The sequence below is a fragment of the Sturnus vulgaris genome, chromosome 2 (assembly GCF_052056855.1).
Source record: "Sturnus vulgaris isolate bStuVul1 chromosome 2, bStuVul1.hap1, whole genome shotgun sequence".
Lineage (NCBI taxonomy): Eukaryota > Metazoa > Chordata > Aves > Passeriformes > Sturnidae > Sturnus > Sturnus vulgaris.
This window is the reverse complement of record NC_142244.1, coordinates 33,674,406-33,702,403: the sequence shown is the minus strand read 5'-3', so window position 1 is coordinate 33,702,403 and position 27,998 is coordinate 33,674,406. Positions and strand designations below refer to the sequence as shown.

At 44.9% G+C, this 27,998-nt stretch overlaps 1 protein-coding gene across 1 annotated transcript; it reads right to left on the bottom strand.

The window, feature by feature from the left end:
* Positions 1–41: 41 nt before the first annotated feature.
* Positions 42–27,998, bottom strand: LOC106859820 (alpha-2-macroglobulin-like protein 1). Its single transcript, XM_014887335.2, has 37 exons — positions 27,856–27,998; positions 27,047–27,230; positions 25,785–25,835; positions 25,303–25,447; positions 24,598–24,650; positions 24,263–24,283; positions 23,576–23,735; positions 22,875–22,959; positions 22,349–22,478; positions 20,981–21,089; positions 20,333–20,442; positions 19,383–19,547; positions 18,869–19,093; positions 17,937–18,000; positions 17,320–17,465; positions 16,672–16,818; positions 15,369–15,542; positions 14,257–14,362; positions 13,595–13,703; positions 13,284–13,509; positions 12,939–13,065; positions 12,677–12,798; positions 12,451–12,502; positions 12,044–12,127; positions 11,291–11,467; positions 10,006–10,087; positions 9,765–9,921; positions 8,320–8,394; positions 7,442–7,595; positions 5,795–5,976; positions 5,168–5,383; positions 3,810–3,931; positions 2,963–3,053; positions 2,243–2,311; positions 1,886–1,988; positions 706–747; positions 42–303 (listed from the first exon to the last, which is right to left on the bottom strand). The coding sequence occupies exons 1-37, from the start codon at positions 27,921–27,923 to the stop codon at positions 278–280; spliced, it is 4,359 nt and encodes a 1,452-aa protein (XP_014742821.2). The 5' UTR covers positions 27,924–27,998; the 3' UTR covers positions 42–277.

The following is a 27,998-nucleotide window of genomic DNA, read 5'->3' as shown; positions in this document are numbered from 1 at the left end:
GGTGACCAAATGCAAAGTATGTAAACATAACATGCACGGTGTTTCCCTCTTTTTCATGCACTGAGATATTCATCAACTCTCAAGTCACTGCCTTCTTTCCAGGTTCCACATACTTTATTTCACTTGCTCCCAAACTCATGTGTATTAAGCCAGTTTTCACATAGAAACATTGGGCAAAGGAAATAGGGTATTTCCAACACAGCAGGGAAGAGGAGAGCTGGAGCAATGAAGTTTTCCCTATGGAGGCAGAAAACTCAAGTTGCAGAGTCAGAGCATACTAGGAGGAAACCTGCTTTGAAGCATCTGTAGAAAGAAAGAGGAAAGAAAAGGCAAAGTGCCTGATGAATTTTTAGGAAGGTGTCTGCAGACTAAGAGATCTTATGAGATGAGTTGCAACATCTTTTTATCACTGACATAAGCATTTCCAGTTGTACTTAGATTTGGGATGCTGTGAGGACTGTATGGAAATGAAATAAAAAAAGATCATTTTAACCTTCCATGGTATGCTCAAATCTTAGTCTACATTGAGATTAATATCTGGGCTAGAAACTGTGCCAACAACTAGTAAGTCGATCCCAATTCAACCTACAGTCCAAGAAGGCTCTGCATCACATGACAGGATTAAATGCAGAGCAGAGGTGGGGTGCCTTGCCTGCTTACACCAGCTCTCTGCCCTGTTCCAGCTGGAAGCCTGTTAACACTAACCTGAACTGCAAGGGAAAGCATATTCTCTTGCTGTGCGGTCGTCTGTAAAAACAAGAGGGAAAGGGTGGTGAGCTGCAGGACTGCATGGTGGGGTAGTGCCAAACTTCTTAATCAGTAGCACAACCATCCCACTACCTTAATTTGTCACTCCTCAGACTGTGAATGAAGGAATAAAGAAACGTCTCTAGTGGTCAGGCCAGCAATCTGTCCCCCCAACATGTAACCCATATAGCTGTAAAAGATCACTGTGATACCTTCTAATGCAAGGACATTTCTTGTAAATAAACACATCATGTCCTGGTAGCCTTGCTTATTTACTGATAATTAGTATTTTCAGACAGATAACACTCTTTAAATTGTGTGTACTAAGCACAAAAATACTTGTACAGGATGAAATAGCAGAGAGAGAGCATATTAGGCAACAATATTTAGCTCTGTAATAGCTGGATTAAAAAGTGCCTTTTTCTTGCCATGGTGTGGAGGGGGAAACAAGAATGGAATTTAGTATATGACATGTAGTGCTGCTTTCTAAATATCCAGAGGCAGTTTTTCCATTTTGTTCTCAAATTAAAAAAAAATAATTCTTAATGTTCCATCCGCTGTTTTGTCTCATACTGAGAACAGAATAATCAGAGAGACTCAAAATATCATCAAGATCTCTCTTCTCTGTGCTAATAATTAATTTACAGCTTTAAAGAGTAACAAATTATTTTCCTATTATCCTCCGAGACATGGCAGGACACAATGGATGGTAGGATTATTACACTATACATGAAATGCATGCAACTAAACTCTGCCTTCTAGTGGATCTGGGTAGCACTATGTAAAACTGATTTTAAATAAATGCCTAAGTATTCTCAAGAGAGCTAAGAAGCTGAAGAAGTCATGGGAAATCGTCAGAGATTTCTAGCTTGAAGATAGAGGAGGAAAACAAACACAGTCGTGAAACACATAACACCCCACAACATAATCATAGTGTCAGGCAGCCTTGTCTCAAAAACTTTCCTAGGTAAGTGGCTACTTGAATATTCGAACTTTTGTCCAGAGGAAACTCAAGTTTGAAATTGCAGGAGGACATGCACTGGAATAAGGGAGTTAACGGGAATTAGGGTCACAGACATAATTATGTCTGAGTGCGGGGTACAATAGCTCCTTTATGTCAATGTCAGTGAAATCTCACCTGGCTTATAGTAGTCATAGACGTGCACTGTTGCAGCTTTCAGATTCTGCACTTCAATATCTTGTTCCACTGAGATGTTCAGCTTCAGAGAACTCTCACCCAGCTGGAGAGAGAAGAACGGAAGTGAGCAGAAATGCACTGATCATCTCAAAATCCTCTACATACTAACTTTACTCCTTCTGCATCAGAGGGTTTTTTTCTATCTTTCCATGTTCTTCCACCCTCTTCCTCTCCTGTGAAAAGTTTATCCTGTTTGACCAGCCTAGAGACTTGTATTTCTAGTCTGCAAAAGTCCCCATGCAAAGTCTTTCAGTTGCTATTACTTGAATGGGCAGTTTCCTGTGATCTTCCTCTTACCTCGTCCACGTAGATTGTGATTTTGTCTGGTTTTATCTCTGTCTTTTTCACGAGGGGTACCTTCTCCAGCTGTATAGGAAGGCAAGAGATGAGCTTGGTTAACATCAGCTTATTTGCCTTCCCTGTTTCACAGTGGGTTTGGTATTTGTCAGTGAGCCACTGTTGATAAAAGCACTTAGCTTAGCCTGAGGACTAGCCAGGTTTGCCTTCCTCAGCAATGAGATTGTTGGGAGCATACCAAGCCTTAGAAAATATTTTTCAGTTTTGGTACAAGTATCCTTGGGCCGTGTTCCTACTTTCATCACTTGTAGCAAAGGGAAAACTGGTTAGTACGAGGCTATGTTGGATCTTCCTAGCTATTGTGTGGAACACTGCAGCATGTCATTGAACAACTCTATGGGATTCAACATCACTTTATGGAATATCCCTAAAAGTGGCTCCAGTAACTGCAAAGGGGCCCAATGCACCCCAGGTGATTCTGACTAGGTGCTTTTTCATCATCTCTCTGACCTTTTCCTGTGTATGCAATCCTCACTGTGAACATGAAAAACTGCACAACCACTTGTGCAAGTGAAAAGTTGCCTTGTGAAATAGCCTGTTATACCTGCACCTGTAATTACCACTCTCCTGCACTTCTTAAATGTTTGGATATTTCTGATTGAGATACATCTGGAAGACAGATTTTGATATCTTCAAGGAAAGCCGAAGGAAAAGTCTTACCTCTTTCACAGAGCTCTGAATAGGAATGAACCCTGACAGCATCTCCACCTCCACCAGGGCCATGTTACTCGTCCCACGGTCCCCTACATATCTGAAGGGGGTTAGGAGAAAAGCACATTAGATGTGGAAGGCAGCACAGCATTTCTAGGAGATATTAATGGACACTTCCAAACTTTGCCCTGCCCTAGAGTGATACGAAAGCTCAGCAGCATGTCTAAATGTGGTACAAAGGGACAACAAAGTAGTCCCCATCTACTCATTTAATATGGACACAGATTGTGCAGCAAATGCATTATGGTTAATAATATGGGAATAATATGGCTTCCTGTTGCCCTCTCCACCAGGTGGAAGTGACCTTTGCTGTTACAGACTGAGAGTGGAAGTGCTGCTGTTGTTCTCTTTCAGTAAGGACAGTAAGGCATGGAGAATATGGATCAAGACTCTCATCCTAGACAGATGCAGGTAAGTAAAATATGGGTAGGGACTGGAGTCCCCTGTCTAGTTCCAGCAGAGATTCACATTCAGGGGGAATGTGAAACCACCTCAGGGCCAGTTTAGCCCAGGATGCCAAGTGTCCCTCAACATGGGAGCTCAGCTGGTGGTGCTCTGGAGACTCCTGAGATCTCCATGCTGCCTGAGATGGTTGCTGTGGTTCTGCAAGACACTACCAGTGCACAGCCATGCTTGTCCAGGCCTTAATTCTCAGTTAACAATCTCTTTGGGATCCATGGAGAAGAAGAGAGTAATCCTGTGTCTCTGATTCTACAGGAGGCTTTCATGGGGTTCCAGTCATACAACTGGGTTCATACTTTTTTCACTGAAGAAAGAGCCTCGAGGGATCTCATACCTGGCAGACACATGGATGTCAAACTCTTTCCTGACACCACCACAATCTCTTGGTACTGTTTCCACAACCAGGACAAAGGCCTCTTCTGTTTTTGGTGGTGGGATGTTATAGTACAAAGTAGTCTGGAGGGGGAGAAAACATCTCTGTGAAGTGCCCCAGTTTCCCTGAGTAAAGCACTACCTGTGCCTCCAGCTTTAAGAGATTGGCAGCCAGTGGCTAACACAGTTGGACTCATTGGCTAACACAGCTGGAATCAGATGCACTTTCTGTTCAGAGATGTGCTGTTTAGCACATTGCATCAGATACACCTGTCAAATGCAACCAAAAACTTGGAGACTCAGCTATCTGTGATTCAAAGCCTCATTCAGTCTCATAAAAAAATGCTGTTAAGGTTCAAGGAAGCACATTAGCTAAAATACTGCCCCACAAGGAGAAAGAAGTGTAACTGTTAACTCTTGACATAGATCTCAAGGGGAAAATACTGGTAAAGCAATTACAATACCTTAAGAAAGAAGAACAAAAAACTGGAAGAAGACAACTCAGCAGGAGGGATGATCACACTCATCCAAAGAGCAGCATAGGTCAATCTTCCTCCACCTGCCTGGTGGAGACTGACTGCCCCCCCAGCATGTGCTCATCAGATGTCTTATGCTCATTGACTGTACACAAGTGTAGCCTAGCAGTATGGCTCTAGATACCTCCTACACACATTAACAATTAATAATTGTTGTGTCCTCTTGACTACACACTGCTTGCAGATTCTCTGTGTCGTAAGATTCTCTGTAGGCATCATTGAACAGAAGTGACCCAGCAAAAAAGGTTTCCACAGGGAGTGACTTGAGTTCTTTGCTGCATGAATGGCTCACAAGAGATGACTATAAAAACAGTCAGAAAAAATAAGATGTATCCTCCTGATGGACCAGTTGTGTTGGTGTACTGGAATAAGAAGACCGTTGTACCACATCACTCCTCATCTCTGCACGTGGTAACAACCCAAATAAATTTGTGTCAGAAGATATACAGTATCCAGCTCCTGACATCAACAATACACATTCAAAATAGGAGCAAGTGCTCTTCTGTGTCTCATTACTCTTGACTTCAGATTTACTGGTCTCTTAATAATGGCATGCCTCTGCAGGATAGGACAGAAAAGCTGAGACATTTCTGAGAAGATACCAGAGATGGTTACATGAAACCCTGTCAACAAAGTATACCTGAGTACTTTCAAATTTGACATGATTCTGCCTAGAAGGCAAAATCCTACTCAGAACTTGAGGCTATAGTACCTGCTTAAAGCCAAACTTCACTTCAGTAGTCAGAGGCAAAACCTGAGAGCTCTGTTCCTTAGGCATACGCACCTGGACATAAACACAGCCCCTGCCTGTCGCTTGCACTGTGTAGGTCCCCGTGCCTGCAAGGAGAGATGCCTGATGCAGGACCAACTTGTTGTTCCTGTGCACATGGAACTCCAGTGGAGAAGCCCCCTTTCCTTTCACTGCCACCTTGACATCTCTGATGTCCTGAGGAATCAGGGCTGCATACTGAGCGAGGGCCTGCAGGCTGACAACCGTGTCCTGGAGGGAGAGTCAGAGTCACTTTGCTGTGGGGCCATGCAGGACAAGACCCAGCACACCAGTTCAGGGACTGCAGAGAACTACAGTCCTCATGGCCCTGATTCACACTCTGACACAGGCAGGCTCTATCCCACTAAGTGCACAGGTAGGGTGCATGTCACAGGCAGCAGAATGATTTCTGTTACCTGGAATGGGCAGCTTGTGAGCTCTGGGCTTAGCAGTGCCAGAGATCCTGGGTAATCCCAATTACACCACACAGAGAAGAGTTTCCCCATGGCACTCCCTTTCCCAAACACAGCTCATATACCTTTGTCTGCAAAGGATGGGTCTAGAGTGACATGCACATGAGACATGTGCACATCACTCCAGGCACAACAACTCCTTCCCCCATGATTTTCCCTGGTTTGTTACCTGTGTGGAAGCAAATCCTCCGAAGGCATTTCTTTGTGAACTGAGCCAGCGCACAAGCTTGGTCACCGAGGCTTCACTGAGTGACAAGTCTGGTTTGGAGACATGAGCCAGGATGATGTAGGCTACTGTCTCAATCATGGAAGAAGACTTTTCATCATCAGATTGTGATGTCAGTAGCTGTGCTGATGGGGAAAGAAATATTTGGAAGAGAAGAACTGTAGATCCCTGTATATTCAAAGTTATGTCTCCAAGCTTCAGCACTTTTTCTGTTTCTGCATTTGCCTAGCACAGAGTAACAGGACCCCTGTGCTGAAAAGCTTTAGGACTCATTTCCAGTCACTTGTACCTATTGTACAAGAACTGCTCAGTCTTTGAGGGCTAATTGCTGTAAAGTTACTGGAGGAGAAAGACTACCCAAGACTACCCAACTTACTTTACTGGCATCCTCACTATGCAGTGCATAATGAAGGGCAGTTTAAAGCAAGAGCTGGGCTCCCACTTCAGATCCAAGCTCACAAGCACTGAATACATCTGAGTCCAGCTGAACATTTCGCTGCAATGGTAGTAGGGGACTAACCATATTCAGCTAAGAATTTAGCTTAATTGTATGAGGCTTAATTGTGTAGGAATCTTCTGCAATGGTACAAGTGTGAAAACTTTAAATGCTTTTAAATTCAAAGCCAGTTTTCAGAACAAACCCTCACTTTTGAAAGAAGAACCAGCAAATCACTTGTTTGCATAATACCAACTTCAAGAGTCCAGAATTTAGCTAAGGCCCTCTACAGAGAACTTTCATTATGTTTATCATAGTGGAAGGTTTTTTCCCTTGTTCCATGTGTATTATCACAGAGGCAACTCTGAACAAGTACTGCACTGAATGTGTGCTAATCTACTCCTTCCAGTTTGCCCATTGGCTCTCCTGTGGAGCCAGCTGGCAGCTTGTGTGGCTATGCAGTGGGCAACACTCAACACTTGTAGCTAGTCAGACTGAAAAATCCTCTTTCCCTCTTTTTCCTGTTTTCATCCCCCAATGTAGTTCACCACACTGTCAGACAAGCAAATGTGGGGAAGAACTTACTTTAACCAACTTAGATAATATTACCAACTGCTTAACCATAGGCTTAGGTGCTTTGAACACCCACTCTAGCATCCTCACTCAAGACAGAAGTCTGTTTTTCCCCAAGCTAATGAGCCAAAAGGAAGAACCAAACTCAGCAGCACAACAGTAAAGGTCCCCCCTCCAAGGGCCCTGAGCTGAGTAGAGCAGCAATGGGGAAGCAGTCAAAAGGTTCTAATTTTTCAAGTAAATGTCCTGACCAGAAGCTGAACAGACATGATGAAACAAGCTTGCTCTGCAACATCTCTTGTACTATGTATGAATTGCTGAAGAATGACAGGAGCATCATGACACAAATAAGCATTTTAACTGCACAAGTTAAGCATAGATCACCTCTGCTGCTTTTGATTAGGAATTGTTTCCTGGGTCTGAGAAAACTAGAGATTCTAATGGCTTGAATAAATTATGATTTTTTGATACAAAAGCATATTTGTGAATAGCTAAATTTCCCAGAATGCTGCAATTAAATGCTACAGAGATCAGATCTTGAACACAATAATGATCTCTAGGACCCCAAAGGAACAACCTACCAGTTTCCTTCTCTACCATATCCAGGAGCTGCTTTCTCATCTCCATGTCCTTACTCAGCGTGAAGACATAAGCCATCAAAGCCTTGACATAAAGGCTTGTCTCATCAAGTGTTACCTTCTTGAGGCAATGTAAGGCATTATCCAACATGGTATCCTGAAAAAGGAATCCAAACCAAGTCAATTTCTTCTGACCAAACAGCATGTCGTAGTGAACACCTATCCCAGACACATCCTTGACTGTGAAGCATGAGGTAGAGTGGTCAAAGCATGACTGACTGTGGGTTGAAAGCAAAGGTGTGCTGGACTTATCATTGGGATGGGGGATTGCTAATACACTGGAGAATCCAGCTGTAGGAAGCATCTGGTAATGTGCTGGCTCAGAATTGTCAGACACACATGTAGTGGGTGTCTGATCCTGAAAAGCATGATGTTTTTAGAACTGTACCATTCAGCCTGGAATATCAGTTCTTTTTTTCTAGAACAGTCTACACTTGTCTTGAAGATCACTGCTTTTATTTGGGGGGAGGGGGGATAGTGCATACCTGAAAAGTAGTCTTTTTTTTTTCCTTTAGCTCTGTTGATCAGTTTAATGAAAATCGTTGCCTCTCCCTGTAAGCCCTTTGTTATTTTCAGACACAATTGTTTCCCTTGAGATGACCTGGGAAAAGCAAGTGCTTTGCTTTGCTGCAAATCAGGCCATTTATATTAAGAACTCCTCACCAAGTTAAAATTTTCCTGTTTTTCATATTGTGTAGCAAGGTGGGAATGACAGAACCTTTCACCAGCTCAAGCTGGGTACTCCCTGAAGCCCCCAGCCAGGAGACAAATGAATGGTGGAGCATGCTCCCAAGCCTTGCAGGAGTTCAGACGTGACTTACATTCCTCTCCAGATGGAGTTCCACCAGTGCAGCAGCAATATAGGCTGTTAATGAGATTGTATCATCCACACCGCCCTGCAAGCACACAGACAGTCATCAGAAAAGGAAAAACACAACCACTGCTTGCCTGTCATCGTATAGCCTCAAAAACTGCATCTGAGAGACAACAGAAATGTGCTTCTAGGCATTCTTGGACAGGAAAGCCCTCCAGGCTCACTTGCTGAACATTCTGAAAGTTTGCTGTTGAGGGCAGTCTCAGCCACGTTGTTTGTATAGTCTAGATATTCCTTCTCATAGAAAGGCATGAAGGAAACCATAAAGCAATTTATTTTATTCAATATGTTACCACTGTACACTTGAATAACGTTTTTATGATGCAGGATTTGCATACAGGAAGTTATGCAAGTTTACATATAAGTCATCTGACTTTGAGAAACTACAGGTTAATGTGTGTTAACACACATTACAGGTTTTCAGGAGCTGCTTTTCATCCCAGAGGACATTCATTCCTGGGAGGTTCTGCTTACATCCTCAGAAATGAGACTAGAATACATCTAAAATGAGAGGGGGAAATGGAGCTAAGATGCTAAGAAGTGTCATTCACACTGACTAGAAGAAACTTTGTGAGGCAGGTGGAGGTGCAAACCCTATTCCAAAAAGTTCTATTCAGACAGAAAGCTCAGTGGGGGAAATTAATGACAGTCAGACAAGGATGAACACTCTACATGTACGCTCTGGTTTTATTTTGTACACAAATTTTAGGAAAAAATGTGTAACCCTTTGTTTTATGAATGTAGCAGCCTGTTTCCTTTCATAAATTTGCCTTGTATTTAATGTGGGCAATTTTGTAATCTGACCAGAGTGGATTATTTGTACCTTTACAAAGGCGATTAACCCAAGTATTGCCATACTGTACATGTACTGCTCGGTACCTAAGCTCTAAAGCATGTTCACCAAGAGTTTGGTGCATTTCCAGCTACACTGCAGGGACCATTTGGGGGATGCCAAGTTCCAGGAGGAATCATATTTTGGGGCAGTGGAGGGACAACTGTGTCTCCAGACAATCCTATATTAGAGTACATAAAGTATTGTGCACTGTAAGGTATGAGAAGAGGGAGAATCCAGCCGAGATATTCTAGACAAGCACTAAAATATAAAAATGTTTCTCATTTCCTTGTGCTTTTGTAGTGCCTTGGCACAATTAGCTGTGCTGTCTTTTGGCTAAAGTGAAAATTAAGAAAGCCTAGCAAGAGTCTAAAACCTCACACAGAGGAAATGACTGCTGTTTTAGGCCATGTTGTTCATTCAGCTCTGGGAAGATGCCTTAGCTGTGCTAGGCCATGGAACATTGCTTTGTGCTACTGCTCACAGTGGAAAAGCTGAGGAAGCAACCCTGTACCTCACACGGAGTTCCTCCTGCTCCCACTCCCATGTGGCAGCCATACCTTCAGGTCATTGTTGAAGAGCTTCCCCACACTCTGGAAGCAGCCACTGGGCAGCTGGTGCTCCTGCAGCCAGCGCAGAGCGCTGTGCACGTGGTCCTTGTCGATGTAAATGTGAGAGCTGGCCTGCCCAAAGGACCTGGCTACAAAAGCTGTCAGCCTGTGGGCAGAGCACGGAGGAATCCATGTCACAGGCAGGAGATGAACAAGCAAGGACGACACAATAGCAATTCTGGTCGCTCACCAGGTGTTGCCCTGCTCATCCCCTTTGCCAAAGGCACTGTAGGAGCCATCGTCATGTTTGTAGAGCAGCTGGCGCTGGTAACCTGTGACAACAGGACGTGGCTGATTGTGGGCACCTGTAGCACCTCAAACTGTGTCCTGGCCACGGGGAGATTGCTTCACAGCAAGAGGCTTCACCAGGTCCTACAGTGAGAGCTGCAGAGACAAGCACACCCCCCAGAGCTCCCCTGCATCCCACAGCATCCGTGTGACAAAAGCAGTGGCACAGCACTGCTGACGTGGCCATGCTGCTGCTCTGCATCACTGGAGCTGTCTGGAGCAAGTGCTGTGGGTACCTGCCCTGCTGCTTTGCAGAAAGGTGACATGGTCAGCCACCTCATGGCTCCCCATGTGCCAGGGAGCTGGGAATAAAAAGAGCAGCAGGAGTGAGGGGGAAGACTTGTCCTAGAGGAGACACAAATGAAACCCTAATTGCTTTTCAGCACTTCTCCTAGCCGTGTTGGGACTCAAGAAAGCACTTTTTATGGCATGTACAGGAGGCAACAAGGCCATGCCTTTGAGCTCTGAGGGCAGAATGCTGTCTGCATCTCCTTGCTCTCTCTCCACCCTCCTCATGGCCTTATTGTTTATCCTTTGTCTTTCCTCTCTGCCACCACCATTCTCTTGGTAGCGCCCCCCCCAGATACATGTATATGTGCTCAGTACATGCTTGCAGCACCAGAGAGGAAGGAGGAAAGAAAAGGAGACAAATCCTGTCCAGACAAAGAGACTGGCAAGGTGAAATATGAGGTACATTACAACATGAGACAGACACTGGCACTATATTAAATTCAGATTATACTGCAGAGAATTGACATGACCCCAAAATATGTTTTCTAAAATATGGGGAAACATTAAGGTACTGAACTCTTATTTGCTCCCAAAGGCTACTCTTTATTCCATGTAATAGCAGCTGATGCCCTATTTTCACAAGGTGCTTCTTCTGTCAGCCTTGGACTGATAAGAGAATCAACAGCCATCACATAATGATGGAAAGCACTAATTACCTACACCTTTCTCAAAAAAAGCAGACTTAGTACCTTAATTACCGGCAGAGACAAGTTGTGCTTTCTTCAGAAACTTTGCTTTCCATGAGACATTTCCCTTTTCTCTGTGATACCTTCCTTTGTCACAGCTCTGGCAGTCGCTCCCACTCCTGCCCTTCAGCTCCCCAGCAGATCTGTGCTTCACACTCTTGATTTCTAGCAGCTTCATTTTGCAGCAGAAGGAAGAAGGACAATGCTTACCTGTTGTCAGAAATGTCAGTGCTTTATCCTTAACTTCTGGGCTCAGTTGTTTAGTCTTGTTCAGGTACTGGAGTATGAAGATGTTTGGTGCAAACTGGACCATGTTCTGTTCACCACAGCCAAAGGGCATGCTTAGCAGCTGGTCTAAATTTTGAAGTGCTGGACCCATGATGTCACCTTACATTTGAGAGAAGAGACACGAGAAAGGAAAGGCACAGATATTGAGCAGTGTGAAACAAAAGGACTGCTGCCTTCCCTAGACCCTGCTGGGATCCTAAAAAAGAGCCAGTCCCTGCCTGAACAAACATGATTGAGATTTCTGGTGCCCCCTGCTACATTAGGCCAGCACAAGAAGGGAGACCATCATGGTTCTGGGAGGAGGAAAGGAAGCTTGAGGGGGTCTTAAGAAAGGTAAAGAGAGCTGTCATTCCTGGGTGGGTATCAAGGTGGGAAAGTAATTACATAGACAATGTTGGTGGAAAGATGCAGGGATAGTTTTAGTTCACTTAGGCGGATGGCAATGACAGGAGTCAGAGGGGATATCCTGTTTTGTGCCTTTTCTTCCAGACACTTGGGGATCACTGAGAATCATTCTTTGTGAGAGGAGTAAATACTGGAAAAGATTACTTAATCAACATTTCTGAGGCCAACATCACACCCCTTACAAATGATCTCATTAGGAGCTGGGTCAAGGCCAAAGCTTTGTGCAAGATTTTTCACTACAGACCCAAGAGCAGAGAAAGCCTTTCTCACCAATCGCAGAGAATGTGACTCGGGCAGATCCCTCCAGCACTTCTGCAGGTGGAGTCAGGGAGAACTCTTCAGAGATGGTGTTATCTGGGGAAGGCAGAATGGAAACATTTATCCCATGGAAGAAGCCATTCATACAAGTGTAGCATCCAAGGAGATCCAGGTGAAGCATAATGTAACATTAAGTCACAGGAGCCAAGACTTGCGAGCAAATGCCTCAATACAGGAAATTACAATCTTTTGATTGACATAGACATAGACAAATTATAGTGGTTGTTCTCCCAGGCAGGATGGTTCCACCAGTGCTTGCTCTCTGATTAATTCTCCCCCACCTCTGGGTATTTACATTAACCCTGTCCCTTCCATCCTGGTCTCATTATCAATGGCAGTTAGGAATTTTTGTCCCCTACCTGCAGGACAGAGAATGGCATTTTGGGTCTTCTCTTGTAGGACACCTCCTGGCTGCAGATGGGGAAAGAGTATTTCAGATAGAAAAGACAGGAAAGGAAATCACCCTGCCTTAGCAAGTTTGTCTGATGTCCAAGAAGGGGCTAAACTTCTTCTTAGCATCTTGCTGACTGCTCCAGGGGACAAACCCCTGTCCCCAGGGGTTCTCCACCCTGAGATGTGACCAACCTTCACAAGAAGAGATTTTATCACTGTGTCTCTCTCTCCTTGCAGAGGTGTCACAGCAATCCTGTTACCACACAGACTGTGTGACTCTTCTGCCACGCTGCTCACGGTGACATTCACTCTGCCTGCAGGGAGCACAGGGACACAGTGCTGAGCACTTACAGCAGACAGCTCTATGTACAAGGATTAGGCCCAGACATGCAGACGTGGGCAAATTCCAGCCCTTCTCCCAGGAGCTGCCACACATCCCTCTGCCCAGCCTCACCCAGCCTGGTCGCCGTCACGTTCCACACAAAGGTTTTTGCTTCGTTGGCACAGAGGCAGCTGGTGAACTGGCATCTTGGACAGGCATCCACCTCTAATTCTGGGGTCTCTGTGAGGGTGGTGTGGATCTGAGCGTGGTTGGATGCACAAGCACACATTGGGTTAGTGTTAGTAACAGGCGCTGCACCAAGCAGCAAATACCCTGGGTCATGAAGTGCGAGGTTGTGCTTTATGACCCAGATACCAGCACCTAGGGCTCCTGAGGAGCTCAGAGCTTGCCTTTGGGCTCAAGTTTTTGTTCTGACAGAGGCCATGTAACTGGGGGAACTCACCTGGAGGAACTCACCTGGATACAGTCCTTGAGGTAGTTGAAGACAGTGGCTCTTAGGCTGAAAGTCTCTCCTTGGATCACAGAGTATGGCATTGATACATCCACAAAGAACGGCTGGAAGACCCTAAGAGAGGTCAGAGGCGAGAAACCAAAGCCAGTATCGGCAACACAGAAGGTGTTGGCATTCCATTCTGTGATGGTGTCAGGTACAGCAGCTTGGAGAGAGGCTTGTCCATCACCCCTACAGCAGCAAGCAGAAGAGGAGGACTTGCTTAGAAGCAGTCCAGGAGTGTCCCTGGGGATGGAAGGCCAAGGCTGTTACCAACCCGACAGAGACCAAATCCCAAATCCAGGTCTCTGGGAAAAGTGTCCGTGGTTTTGGCTTCTCCTTGTCATCAGAGAGAGGTTTAGAATCAGCATGGGTAGCTTGGATGCCTGGTAGAAAGGAAGTGATATCTCAGGAAACAGCATCTATAGCTACAGGTGAAACTAGCTCTTCATTCACAGGCAAACTAACACAAACCACAAATGTTTTGTGACACAAAATATGAGTGGGCAGGGCTGGTGTTTCAATAAGAATCTGATACAGGTGTGGGTATCTTTGGGGAACAGAGCTTTAGGGAGACAGAGTTGGATAGAGTTTAGCCCAAGGCTCAGTCTGACGGATCCAAATTTGGTCTGGATCCAGGAGGAGACAGCATGCTAAAATGGAGTCACACTCCTTTAAATAATCTGTGAAAGTGATGGCAGAGAGCACACTACACTTCGTATGAAAAACACAACACAGGGACACCAAGAAAGCATGGAGATTTGAGCTTCTACCTGTGATTTGTAAATCAGGTCTGTTGAAATGGACACAAGCTTTGTTGCTGTTATACATAAACAAGAAACACAGCAGGATGGGGGTCAGCTGTGTCAGCTGCAGGCTGGCCAGAACTGGGAGAGGGAAGACCCTTCACTCAGGAAGTTGGGCATGTCTGTTCCTTACCAACAATAGACAGTTTTCTTAGATTTATCTTTTTTTTAAAGCCTGGAAGCACACAGGAAACAGGTTTCTTGATTCTAGTGTTGGTAAATATTTTCATGCGCAGTTTCTGGGAAAATAGTACAGACAGTAAATCATTGATAAATAAAAGAGAAAAAGGAATGTCGAAACTATCTTGTGATCATGGGTATCAAATGAAGGCTGGTGGCCAGTGGTGAAACACTTTTAAATGCTGCTTATTTATATCTATATGCATAATATCTATGTGCATAATCTTACAGGCTCCGACTCTGACCAGTACATGAGGAAAGGAAAGTTTTGAAGGAATACTGGGAGCAAATATTACTTCTCATACAAGTAGATTTCAACTAAATATGCACTTCATATGCTTGACCCCAGCACTGACACATAGTCTAAAGAATAAGCATCTAGGAGACAGCACAGTAACATGCCTTTTGAAGGGAATCAGGGTCCATATTTGTATGGCAGAGTTTTGTCAACTTAAGAAACTCATGCAATTCAGACTATATTTTGGGTTGCTTTCAGTGTGTTGTTACCCTCTTCTCCTATTTTGAGGTGCTTCAACTTGCATATATTTTATTAAAGAGCATACTGCCAGAAGCAGCATTTCTTGCATTTCAGTTAGCAGACATGTTAACACCTCTCTGGCTATCATGCTTGTTAGCGCTTTCGTTTTTTTCATTGTTTGTCTTGACAGTTAGCTATAAAGCCAAACTGTGAAAGACTGTCTTTTATTAAAACTGCTCTGAGGATAAGTAAGGAGACACTCAATGAAACACAGAGTAGTTTGTAAATGAAATAATAGCCAAGTGGTGATTGGTCAGAATATGGTGAGGTGCTCAGGTATTACTGCTGAGGGTACAAAGGGTATAACCCCTTTGTAGTTATGGGAGCCTGAAGTAAATTTGTTCATTTTTACACTATCTTTTTCTTATTAGGTGGTCTGTACTATGCTTACTCAGCCTTCCCCATAGGCCCCAAAGGAGTGTGGCTACACTGATCAACAAGGAACAGACGACTTCTTGTAGGCATTCAGGACGGAATATTGGAACTCACTAGCTCAGGAAAAGTTTAGAGGAGGTGTAGGCACTCACCTTAAACAGGTTATAGACATCAGCCTCACTTTGGTACCATGGTGCACCCATCCGAGCCTTTCTGTGGGGGCTGGGCTGCTGGGGCAGGCAAGGGTATGCCTCAAAATCTTCCAGGCGGTAAGGCAAGCCCCGTCCTCCAACCGTGAAGCTGTCCTCGAAGAATTCCTCATACAACTGCAATGGAAAAGCACAGGTCTTCAAACAGAGCTGGCCAATAAGCACATGTACAGATCAGACTTTTGGGTTGTAGGCCTCTATTACATATTGAAGAGCTTTGCAGTTGAGGAAGTTAGCACCAACCCAGCTTACACTAAAGGACGTAATATAAAGGACACATATATGATAATATATACTAAAGGACATAAATCCAAGCAGTGCATGTAGACAAGTGGCTTTTAGGCTGCAAGACAGTTCAAGCCTTTCAACACAAGGGTGCAAAATTAGGATAAAAATGCTTCAGTTTAAACACAAGGCATTGGAACATCTGACTTACATATTTAAAGATTATTACTTTAAATACCTGTTAGTAGATGACACAAATGCTCTGCACTAGAACAGCATTTCTATGAAATGGACCACCAGATCATACTGTGGGCTCTATCAACAGGTGTAGTGCATCCCCCTGGATTTAGTGAGGGTTCTTTGTAGCACACTGTACTCCTATAATTTAACTTACAACTTTGCAAGAGGCATATACCTGCTTTATCTCTGGTACACATTGTGGATTTATGTTCGGATTTTCAATTTTTGCAGTATTTTTGCTCCAAGTTTTAAATTCATTCCTCTGAAACACACAGCTGCTTCAAGGTAGGTACCTCCAACCCTTCTGATTCTCAGAATCCACCGGGGGGCTGACAAAATCCTGACCACTTTTCACCAGCCACTGTATTCTCTGGGTGCTCTCGTCTAGCTACAGTTTTCTAAAGAACTGCTCCGAACCACTGATCTGTCACATGGTTATAACTCAGCAGTGGCTGGGGCAGAGGGATAGGAGCACCGTGCCAGGGCAAAATTCCATTTTAAAGGCTTAACTTCACTGGTTGGTGGAAGGTGGTAGAGCAGAGATGTGGATGTGAGGGAGGCTGCTGAGCACTCTCCCTTCAGGCAGAAAGCACCAGCATTTCCTTGAAGCAGCTCTCCCTGCCTACCCCTGCAGTGCCATGTAGCATCCACCACCCTTCAGGCAGAGCCTCAGAGCACAGAGCTGAGGATGAGGAGCAAGACCACCCCATAACTGCTCCAAAGAGGCCGAAGAAGGGGCATGGCAGGCATTAGGGGGTTGGCCACAGCACGCTGCACTCACACTGTCTGCTGTTAGGGTTTGGTTCTTCTTCAGGAGGACGCTCTTGTCAACAGCTCGCACAGAGCACAAGGACCCTGGAGCAGCCTTGAGGTTCAGCCTGACTTTTGATCCTGGGACCTCCTCCTTGTGTGAGAATTCCAGTTCCACCTGCAAAAGAAGACAAGGTCTGGGAGCTTAGCCTTGGAGGGTGGGACCCTGTGACTCTCATACGTCTGGGTAGCAGAAGCAAAGACTTCGAATAAGGTGGGGAAAGGGGATGAGGGGGGAATCAGGCCATCCTGGCAATCCATTGGGAAGGTTAAAGAGGCTGCAGTGCACACAGCCATAGCCAGAATTACCACGGGGAGCTAAACAGACAGGTTTCTCTCCTGTTTTAGGGAGTTTATGAGGGACAGTGTGTTCCCAAGTCAGTAACAGGGAATGGGGGCAAAAAAGAGTTCAAGGGGACCTGGTTTACTCCTTGAGCAAGGACTAAGCATTCAGGGAGAAGGAGGTTACCTGTCTCATTTCCTACCCAAAATACTGGGCATCTGGTTTTGCACATATCCAGCTTACACCAATTGGGCAAGGATAAAATAGGACCAGGAACTGCAGCAGACCAGAGCACATCAAGGATGCTGTCACACTCCTTGTGTCATTTCTGCTCACCTTATGTCTAAAGCACTTTTCCACTTCAAACTGCTCCACATCAGCCACCACCTCTCCGTCTGAGAAGACGGCATACACCAGAAGGTTGATGTCAGGCAGGAAGTCATTGCCAACAGGCAGAGTCAATGAGAAAGAGCCCTGCATATCTGCACAAAACAGCAGCAAGGAAGAGAGGGACAACATCCAAACAAATCAACTCATTGGAGTAAGACACACATTAAGAATCAAAAGAGGGACTTAATAACTTCTACCTGCAGATTAGAACAAAATTAGGTCAAGACATGGATAACACCCCACACAGACAATGTCACAAATTAACAATAAACCAAGCATATCAGCCATTTCTTTGACTCTTGTCTTCTCCAAAAGTACAAGTTAGCAGCAAAGTCATAAGTTGGATATTAGATCAATTAGACAAGACAGAAGGAGGACAGTTGCCTAGAAAGACACTGAATTGAGAGGATATTGTGTTGGTCTTAGGAGAAGGATCACCACTAAGAACTCAGTTCAGTATTTCCCACTTGTGGATAAGAATAACACCTGCAGACAGTCATTGGAGAGCAGTCAGTTTTCTAGGGTGTGTTATGAGACACCTAACTTCTCATGTTTTTACTCACTCTCGTGCTGAGTAATTGGCACCTTCTTCTCTCTACTGAAGAGGATCTTGCCTTTTGCTATCACCTGAAGAACAAAAAGAAATGCCATTCAAGGGTCTGAATTCCAAGAGCATGAGGAGATTGTGAAAAGAACATAAGAAGAGAGAATGACGCCTGACAAATGTTGTCCCAGAAGTTCTTCTGGCAGGATATGATTTCCAGAGTTCTGCAGCAGAGATGCTGATGGCATAGCTGGGTAGGGCTTGAGGGGTATTGGTTAGGCCATGAGAAGGTGGGGCTGCTTGCAAAGCCAGAGGTACTTCTGAAGCTATGGGCAGCTGCTCTTAAGACCCAGTGAACTCTGACCTTTGCCTTTCTAGGATACAGTACTTTTTGGTTGTACAAGTGAGACCAGTTCAGTAATCAAGAGAGTCATAACCTCTTGGCTAGGCTTTAGTCACACCCTTGCTTTGACTCACTTTCCTGAAATGGACTTCATCAAAACACTGTTACATACTTCTGCTGTGCATCAAGGCCTGTGCAAGGGCCTCTCAAGCTTTTCCCTGCAAAGATACAGGCGGGGGAATGTCAGCTGCCCCAGAAATTGCCTCTTAGTTCTCAGACAGATTGCCCCAGACACAGATACACATCTGGGGCACACCTTCTGGGCAGAGTTCGGGCTAGCCCTCCACTGCCATCCATGTGGACATAATTGAAAGTGGGGCAAATGGCAGGCATCTATCACCCAAGCATAGGTCAAGACATGGATAACAAAGCAATGCAGCAGGTCCAGGAAGTGGAAAGCAGGCAGAGGTTTGGGCAGAACAGAAGTCACAAACTGACTGTCTAGGAGTAGCTTTGCCTTTCCTTTGAGTATCTCTGTGCTGTGAGAAAAGGGTAAAATGCCAGTAAGCATAACCTTGCCCTGAGAATCACCTGTCTTCTGTGCTCACCAAGTAGTAGAAATCAATGTGGTCTTCTTCAGAGCCAAGTTTATTTTGGGAAAGGATATAATCCACCTGCACTTCCTGCTCTTGATCACAGGACATCACATCATTCTTGGCCTTGATCTCAAGGAAGCTGTTGCTCTCAGAGTAGAAAGGTTTCAGCCAGTGGAAATCGTCTCCTTCACTTTCACCAGGAAATGTACTCTTGTTACCTGGAGGGTTGTAGGTACCCTTCCAAGCACACAAACACAAGGTGGAAATATAATTAGTATTAAGTGATGCCAGGGAACTTGTACACCTGCTGAAACTCTGTTATCACCTGAGCTGATGGCAGACTGCACATCTGTATGCTTAAAATAATTTGTTGAAACGTCATTTTAAAGTCTCTTATGAGATTTTGTCTTACAAAGCTTTAAAAATATAAGTCTAGTAGATTTGATCACAATCTCATTTTCCTCTTTTATCTTTTCATGGGGAACAGCCCACACCAGACAAAAGATTTTCAGTGGCTGATACTCACCCTCAGAGAAACCATCGTGCTGTTCCAACTGGTGGTATCCAGTGTGAAGTGAGCTTCCCCCTTCTCATCTGTGAGGAATGACAGCTTTGTCTCCTCATCATTGACGTCAACTATTAGATAGACTGTTTCATTTCTGAGGGGAGACTTTTCACTGTGGCAGAACATCTGTAGGGAAGGGGAGGAAGTTAATGCCCTGTTGTGCCAGACTCTGAGGCACTGCTAGTGCTTAATACTAATTGCTTCTATCACTGGGTTCTCTCAGCCCTTCTAGCTTTCAGACCAGCTGGAAGGATCCAAATAAAAGTCCAATAAATACACGAAACCAACAATTTGAAGCTATTCGAACTGGAACAAAATGCTAATACAGGCAAATGAGACACCTCTATTGGGAGAAAAGGTGAATTCCTCAGATCCTGAGAAGTTTCTTGGACAATGCTGCAGGATCTTTGATGATCAGAAAGAGATTTATCCCCAGCAACTTAATTCCTGATGTTTCTTGCCCTCCATGTACAGGTACTCAGTACTGGCCCAGGTGAAAGTGTTTCTAGCCCCAGGACAGCAGTCCTAGCATCACCCCAGGGACCTGAGTCAGAAATGACTGCCAGTGAACTGATATGCAAGGCTTTAGAGATTTCTGCCAAGTTACCATGAGCTTTCATCCAAAGGGAATGTTATGTGCCTGCTGACGCCACCCTCATCCCATATGCACAGATTGGTTTCAGGAGATACTCCTGGGGAAGCCTCCAGAAACTGCAGCTGGCCCCAGAATTCCAGTCCAGGAAATACACTGTTAGGATGGGGAGAAAAAAATTTCTTCTTCAGGAGGCTTCACTCCTAGTTTCTGGGTGCCAGCAGAGCAGCATTTACTTTCCTGGAGATTGCTCCTTTCTTCCTACAAGAGGTTATATCTGTGATGCATTCTCAGCAGAGAAGGGATCCATGAATATTACCTTCCCTGTGTATGGTATCCCACGTTTGTAGAATGGATGGAGGTTGATAAACACCACAGATTTCCTTATTGTTGCAACAGGAATTAGAGCTGTTTCCACAGAATAGACTCCTGTATGGGGAGATGAAAAATCTGTTGAATCTGAAGCAGAGCTCTTAGGGAAGCAGAAGAAAAAAAGGCAGTTCAGCAGTACCTACAACATCTACAAGCTCTAAATTTAGGAGAGAAAATACATCCTTCTAGGATATGATTCTCTCAAGTTTTCTGGGCTTCCTGCTTCATTACATGATGCATCATAGCCTATAAGTGTTTATTTATATGTTTATTTGTTTATGTTTTTGAAGATAAAGGGAAACGAGATGATTGCCTTGTTATAAACAGTCCAGCATTTTACAACTGGCTGAGAAACACCCTGGTGTCCCAGCAACCACTAAAGAGTTATACACATGTGAAAGGAGGTGAATGGTGAAGAGGATTAGGAAATCTGGTGGAAACAAATGTAAGAGGTACTAGAATAGAGACTATTACCATGATAGAAGATTTGGAAACCTTAAAGTTACTTTTCCAAAATAAATTCCACTGCCATATAAAGACCAAAACCAAAAATGTTGCCTGTGAAGAAGGCAATGCTCCACATATTATCCAGTACCTGTTCCATTTTCCTCCAGTCTTGCTTCTGCAGTTACATAGATGTCAGCTTCATTTATTTCCAGAGCTTCTGTCTTTATTGTGAAAGTAGCACAGCCATCCTTATTTGTCTGCAGAGAGAGAACAGAGAGAAAGAGTGTGGTGTGGAGGAAGACAAGCTGTTCCATAGATGCCAGGCAATCCTAAAGAAGTATTTCCAGATATTTTTGGAACAGAGGAAAGCTCCCAAATCCTAACTGCAAAAACTCATCATGGATACCTTAGGCAGAAAAGAAAATCAATATTCTTGGATTAAACTATCACCAAAAAAAGTGGCAAAAAAAAGTGGCAAAAAAAGTACTTAAGGCAAATCACGTAAGGGTTAATTATGTCACGGAGAAACTCAGGAGTCTGGATTCAGCCTGAATCCTCTAGCTGAGGGAGCATGAATTTCATTATGTGAGCTAAAAGTCTCCCTGAAATGCTAAGGCCCTGATGAATAAAGCCTGACAGTGTGGCTTTCCAGACATGACCATTCCTGTGACATGGCCATATTAAACACAGGCATCCTGCCAGGTACAGATGGCAAGAGCTTTGCCAATCATTGAGGCAGAGACTGGGTATAGCCAGTGTTTCTAGCCATGCCTGTGAAGTGCTCCTGAGAACCTTTCAGGGCCTCTTACATGCCATGTGGAGCTGGCATTCATCTGATGTTTTGCACAGCTAAGACTGCACAGCATTCCAGCTGGAGTGCATTTTAAAAGCTCCAGCTAGATTTTTATATTCTGGCTCATTGCTGGCTCATTTGACATTTAGAAATATTTTCCTGTGGCTCTCAGGCCAAAAGAGCTGCATCTGAAACCCGTGGGAAAAAAACAAATGTGAACCACAAAAAAATAATGGACACAGATGAGAAGAAAGTGTAACCAGCAATGGACATAATTTCAGACCAGACACTAGCAGTCTTAAGATGACCCATTGTGCAGGGATAGAGCAAGAAACAGGACATGGATCCCAGTCCATGTGATGCTCTGATAGCCTGCTTATTGGTGGGAGTGGTCACAGGGCTCAATAGTCTGGTGATCTGAATAGCCCCACCTGATGGGGTGATCTGATTGCATACAATATGTTACAGACCCTTGGAAAAGGTCCCAGGCACCCCTGCTGCCCATAGCTTGCACCTTCTCCCGAAGCACAGAGTCAGGTATGTGCAGCTAGAGCAGTCATTCAAGCTACAGGGGAGCGGAATCCATGGTCTGATCGTGTCCAGCAGCTGGGAAGGCAACAGACTGAGCGGGTTGGTGCCCATCTGAGGTGCACTGAGGCCGGTTAAGGGGGCAGAAAGACATTTCCAGCACAATGCTTTGTGATCTCCTATTTGTTCACCTACCCAGCCGCCTTGCTTCTGAATCACCGAACTTGTAGAATTGCTTTCCCTTTCGTTCCATGTTCCCACTGCCTGGGATAATGTCATAACAGTAATTTCTACTTTCCCTTGAACAGGCATCCCATAAGTATACCTATGTCAAAGGAGAGAAACATTAATCAAAAGACAGTCTGCTGACTGTCAGCAGAATATTGATATAGGACAATCATCCTCCTCAGGGGAAGTGGAGCCAGGAGAGCTTTACTTTGTGCCTTGTTTGCTCGGGAACTTTAGCTCATCCTTTAAAATCATTTTGCATCCCTCCCACCCACTATACCCAGCCTCTTTAATGGCCTTCAGCCTCACAGTAAGTGACCAGGCGTGAGAAGGAGCCCATTCCAGAGAGTGATCTGAGTGATCTGTCTCCCCAAGACACAGGGTAATGCAAAAAGGTCATACTGACAAGTGGAAGACCACGTCTTTTTTATGACAAATCTGGAGGTGACAGTGGAATCAAAGGTCAGAGATCACAACAGTATCATGTACTCACTTGCCACAGACACTCAGCAGAAATTCCTCATCTGCTGTAGTGATATGTGGAGGGTGCTCAATTTTTATCTCAAATTTTTTCAGCACTGTATGGAAGAGAGTAAGACAAGGATTGAGGAAAAGAACAGTGGATGGTACGGATGAGTATGGACACTGACAGAAGTTGTGTTATAGCTGCAGTCCAGATGAGGGAAAGACAGTGATGTCCCCAGTTCTTCATCACAATGCTGCAAACGAGTTACTCCCTCCAGCCACACAACCCTGTATTTGCTGCTGCAATTGCACATGGGACTGCTTTCTGCTCCAGCTCAGTCAAGCTTAAACATTTAAATGGCACAGGGTTTTGTCTTTACTGATGGCAATTAATGGGACCAAGACATGATTCCACTTCCCATTATAGCAGCTGACTTGAGTGGATGACAAACGTAGCCCAGAAAAGGGTGACAATGAGCAGTAAAATGTGCTCATTACAGGGCCCAGATGCAGGTAGAGTGAGATGTCAGCCCACAGCCTCTCCTTTGTACCCTATGGAGCTGCAGAATCTCCAGCCCCATGTGAGGTGTGCACACAGACCCACCCATCCTTGTCCCCATTCTGTTGTTCTCCCAAGGCAAAAGGTGGGATGAACACAGCTGCATCACCCTGTTCTCCTCTCCAGCTACCCACACTGCTTCTCCCTCCCCTCTGATGCTGGAGTCTCACCATATTCCTCAACACTGAAGGTTCTTTGAGCCATGTCCTGCTGCACTGAGATGGTATACTTCCCAAGGGATGCTTCAGAAGCCAGGGGGAAGGATAGATCCACAATGCCATGATTTGACTTTACATTCAGCCACTCAGCAATACGGTTGTATTCAGGATCCTACTTGGGAAAGGACAAGCAGAGCCATGAGTCACGTTGGGAACACATGTACCTGGCAGGTCCAGCCATACTCAGGCACAAGAGGGCACTACAAGGGCTTAAACTTGACCCAGTAGAGAGGACTCCAGATGGCCAGGAGATATACCTTCACTTCCCTCCAGTATAATTTTAGTAAATATTGGAGTTACAAAGACTGCCAAGAAGAGTAAAACTACTGGGAAATGGCAATATCATAACACCACTGGCAGGAGAAGCAGCTGTGCTGCATCTACTGAGCACCTGTCCCTGTGCCCTGTGCAGCCAGGGTGTTGGGCAGAGGTTTGGTACTGTCCTTCTTTTGCTGAGCTATGTGCACCACAGAGGCACTGGTCCGAGAAGAACCCAGGCTGACCACACATAAAAACCTTCAGCTGAGCCTGAAATATAGCCATAACCTCATGAAGTTACATTTGTGGCACAACTCTGGGAGCAAAAGATCACAGTAGAAGAGGCAGATATATCCCTTTGGTGCCTTCTTTGCCACTTACCTGCAGCCATATCTGGGAATACTGTAAAAACAAGAGGAACACAATCTCAGTTTTGTAAAACAGCATCCATGTGGACCAGTATAAAGAACTGCCTGACTCACAGTTCAGAAATTCCTGAGCAGAAATTTCTGCCCCATCCAGACCCCACATCTCCTCCTCCCTCTGTGCCAGTTTACACTGGTCTTTCTCCAAGGGACCAGTGGATGAGTGGTTTCCTCATAAGACAATTTATTCTTATGGTTTAACAGGCATGAAGGAAGATATCTCTTCATGAGCCTCTTAATGTGCCTCACGCTGAAGCTCCTACTTCTAGAAAGGCACAAGGTGATACTCACCTCATTTTTAATGACCTTAAGGTTGTCATCAAGGTTCACAATTCGAAATTTCACTGTAGATATTAAGAAAACATAGTAAAGCATTCTGGCTGCAACATGTCCTTGCACAAACCTGCTTCTCCTTTTTTCTATGCTCCAGTATTCATATCTCTCTGTTTACCTCAGAGGTATTCAGGTTTTTTCCCAAACAGCCATTCCCAGCATCTTCCACCCCAGAGGGCTTTGGGAGGCTTATACACAGCAGTATGCTGCAGAAACCCACTGCCTTTCCCTAGAAAGATAATAAACTGGGGCAAACAGTGGGGTTGTCTATAGTGGGGTCTGTCTGCAGTCCATTCATATTGTGAAGACTGTGGGGACTCTGTAATTCTACAGCTTGGAACAGACACTCTAGGTTTTACTTAAATATGAACAACAGTCTTCAAGGCTGTCCAGTGTCCTGGAGAGTCCTGGCTTTCCCTTTAGGTCTCACTAGAGATATGACACCAGAACACTCAGGAGCAGCAGGGTAGGAATTTGGTGCTGCATACCTTGGAGGGGAACATGCTGACTCAGACTGTTCCTAGAAACACTGGATAATAGAGATCTGCTTCATTCCATCTCTAACAACCTTAGCTTGCTGCACTTGGTGAAATCTTTCCTCCAGGTGTGGCTGCTATTTTGACCCTTCCCTCTCCATTTCCATATGCCATCTTCTTGCCTTACCTGTTTCTCCAGGTTTGTATAAGCCCTTGTCTGTCTCTATCAGAATTATATTCTTCTTGGGCTTGACCAGAACTTTCTTGTGACCCTTAAGGAGCACATTGTCTCCACTGTGGATCAGGATATGCAGAAAAGCCACCTCCTCTGGCTGTCAGGTTAAAAAAAAAACAATTACCTCAGACTACAAAGAGCTTGAAAGAGAACCAGAGGCACTTGTCCTTCCAAAATCTCCAATGTCTCCCTCCTCCTTTCATCTCCTGTGATTTAAGTCTCTCCTTTCCCTAGTCATAGTCTTCTTTTTGTTGTCCATCTACTTCATTCTCTTTTCTTTGCCTTTCTGCTTGTCACGTTTGTCTCTTTGCACATTTACTTTTCCTCTTTACTATCTTTCCCACCCTGCATCTCCAGCATCAACATGGATCAGGCACAAGAAAGGCTGAAGCCCTCTTATTTGTAAGAGGAAAGGCAGACGAGACATATCCTACCTGTGTCCCAGAATCAGCTGTTTTCTTGGGAATTAACATGAGGTCTGGCACCTAGTTTGATTGACACAAGGAAAAGGAAAAAAATTCATAGAAACTTTGTGTCTTATCACAGATATAAGACATCATCTCACTGTTAAAAAATCCCCAAACATCACAGTCCGAGTTCTTCTGTACAGCTCTGTAACCCACTTGTGATTCTAGGGAGAAGCAGTCACTGCCTTGTTCATGACCTTAATAATAAACTGACCAACATGTCATTCTCCCACTGAACACAAATGTGAGAGTTTTATGGAACTAAGTAAAACCATAGGAAAGTCATGGAGTAATGGGAGATGGGATACTGATGAGGCAAACACGGGACAGCTCAGCATCAGAAAGACTCAGTTCAGCAGAAGAAAGATTTTTTTTTGGTGGTTTTAAATTTTTGCTAACAGCAGACTTCCTCGGCTTTGCAGAACCAGGACTTGCTCTCTCCTAAGGGCTGGCACCAAACTCTTAGTTAATCATTGTCGTGTTGATGTAAAAACCAAAAGTGACTACAGCCCCTCCTTGATTTCTGCTGAGTCTGCAGGGCAATCAGGGCATAGGCACAGTGCCTTTGTGCAGTGCTGAGGAAGACAGGGGCAGTTTGTAGAGCCTCAGTATAGCTCTCCAGAAACACAGCTGCAGGTTCTGTAGTCAGTGGGACTGCATAAGCTAACTACAGCAGTTAGCAATGACAGGAACTCAAGCCACTCCAGAAATATCCAGACTGCCTCGGTGAAATTCAGTTCATTGTGGGTTCAGTGCCATCACTGCTAACTTAAAGCAAGCTCAATGCTTGGCTATGCAGGCTGCAACTACATCTGGCAATGTAGATGCAGATTTACAGCAGAATGGTCCTCTTGGAGCTGAAGGGGCAGGCTCCTGAGGAAACAAGGATGAAAAGAATGTATTCCCAATATACTGACTTTTGCTGTGATACAGAAGCACTCTTAGGGACAAAACACTGAGTAAACTGAAAATAAATGTTTAGGCACCACACTTTAAGCAGGATGAAATATGCTGATACAAATCAAAATAACAGATTTATTTCTACACAGGAAAGATTCTATCTTAGACTCCAGGACACCGTTGTATTTTGCCTGGAACTGGTAGGGAAATACACTTGGCCTGCTTGGAACCTATGGCAAGGAAACAGACAGTGTACCCCAAGAAATGCCGTGTTCTTGTGTGAACGTGAAAGCATCCACTGTCAAATCAGTAGCCACATCTACACTCACCTGGAAGGTGATGGTTTGAAAAGTGCCTGGCTTCTCCACATCCTGCTCCACCAGTGTGTGATTCTGGGTTTTTGTCTGCAGGGTGACAGCCAGGTGGACAGCCTCAGTTAGGGAGCTGAAGTGAATGTAGAGCTTCTCCTCGCAGGACTGCTGAATGATAGCAGGGAACACCACCATATAGTGACTAGAAAAGAGCAGTACATATTCAAAACCAAGTCAGAGGCTGAGGTGGACAGGCCAGAATCCATGTCTGCTGCTTTCATGAAGAGGTAGACCAAAGGCGAGAAATGTCTGGAGGACTTCATTGAAGGAAGTTTAGCGCTTTCAAGCTCCTTTCCAAACTAGAAAGGAGGAATATGCTCAGTACAGAGAACTCCCAATTTCCCTGCCATCAGCCAGGACACAGCTGCCCAGTCCATGATGCTCCAGCTGTAAGTACACAGAGCAAGGCTGCATGAGGAAGCCAAAGAAGCCAAATATGCAGTGGCTGAGGCATAAGGCTTCCATCCTCACGCCAGATTTCAGCTGCACCAGCACAGCATGAACAGAGGCAAAACTCCTGTGGCTTCTGTAGCTTTGTGGTGTGTGCAGTGCAGTTCCTGCACAAGGAACAACACAGGAGGCTGCCCCTGCAGCAGTGCTCAATGCCTGAGACTCTGCAGAAGCTGCTTCTGCTTCCAGCCTCCCTGGGAGCCAGGCCCCCACCATCCAGCTCTGTGATGCCAAAGAGTGCATCACAGCCCCTCAGCACCACCCTTCAGCAACAGGCCTTTCCACCAAGCCCCAAAATCAAAAGGAGAGAGTCTCACGGTTCCAGGCTTGCTGCAGCTGCCACTGGGAATAGGGTCAGGGCTAAGAGGAGCAGTGGTGCTCCCATTGCTTGGGCTGGGATAGACAGCTGACAAGATCCACACTGGAGGAGAAAACTGCGTGTACTGATGGGTTGGAGCAA

What these genes read in the sequence shown, in the direction of transcription:
- LOC106859820 (XM_014887335.2), bottom strand. Translation starts at nt 27,923, where the DNA reads ATGGGAGCACCACTGCTCCTCTTAGCCCTGACCCTATTCCCAGTGGCA. An exon ending in ACATTGATTTCTACTACTTG is followed by an intron (nt 18,001 to 18,868) that starts GTGAGCACAGAA and finishes TTTGTTCTTCAG; the next exon opens with GTGATAGCAAAAGGCAAGAT. An exon ending in TCTTCAACAATGACCTGAAG is followed by an intron (nt 8,395 to 9,764) that starts GTATGGCTGCCA and finishes GTGTGCTTGCAG; the next exon opens with GGCGGTGTGGATGATACAAT.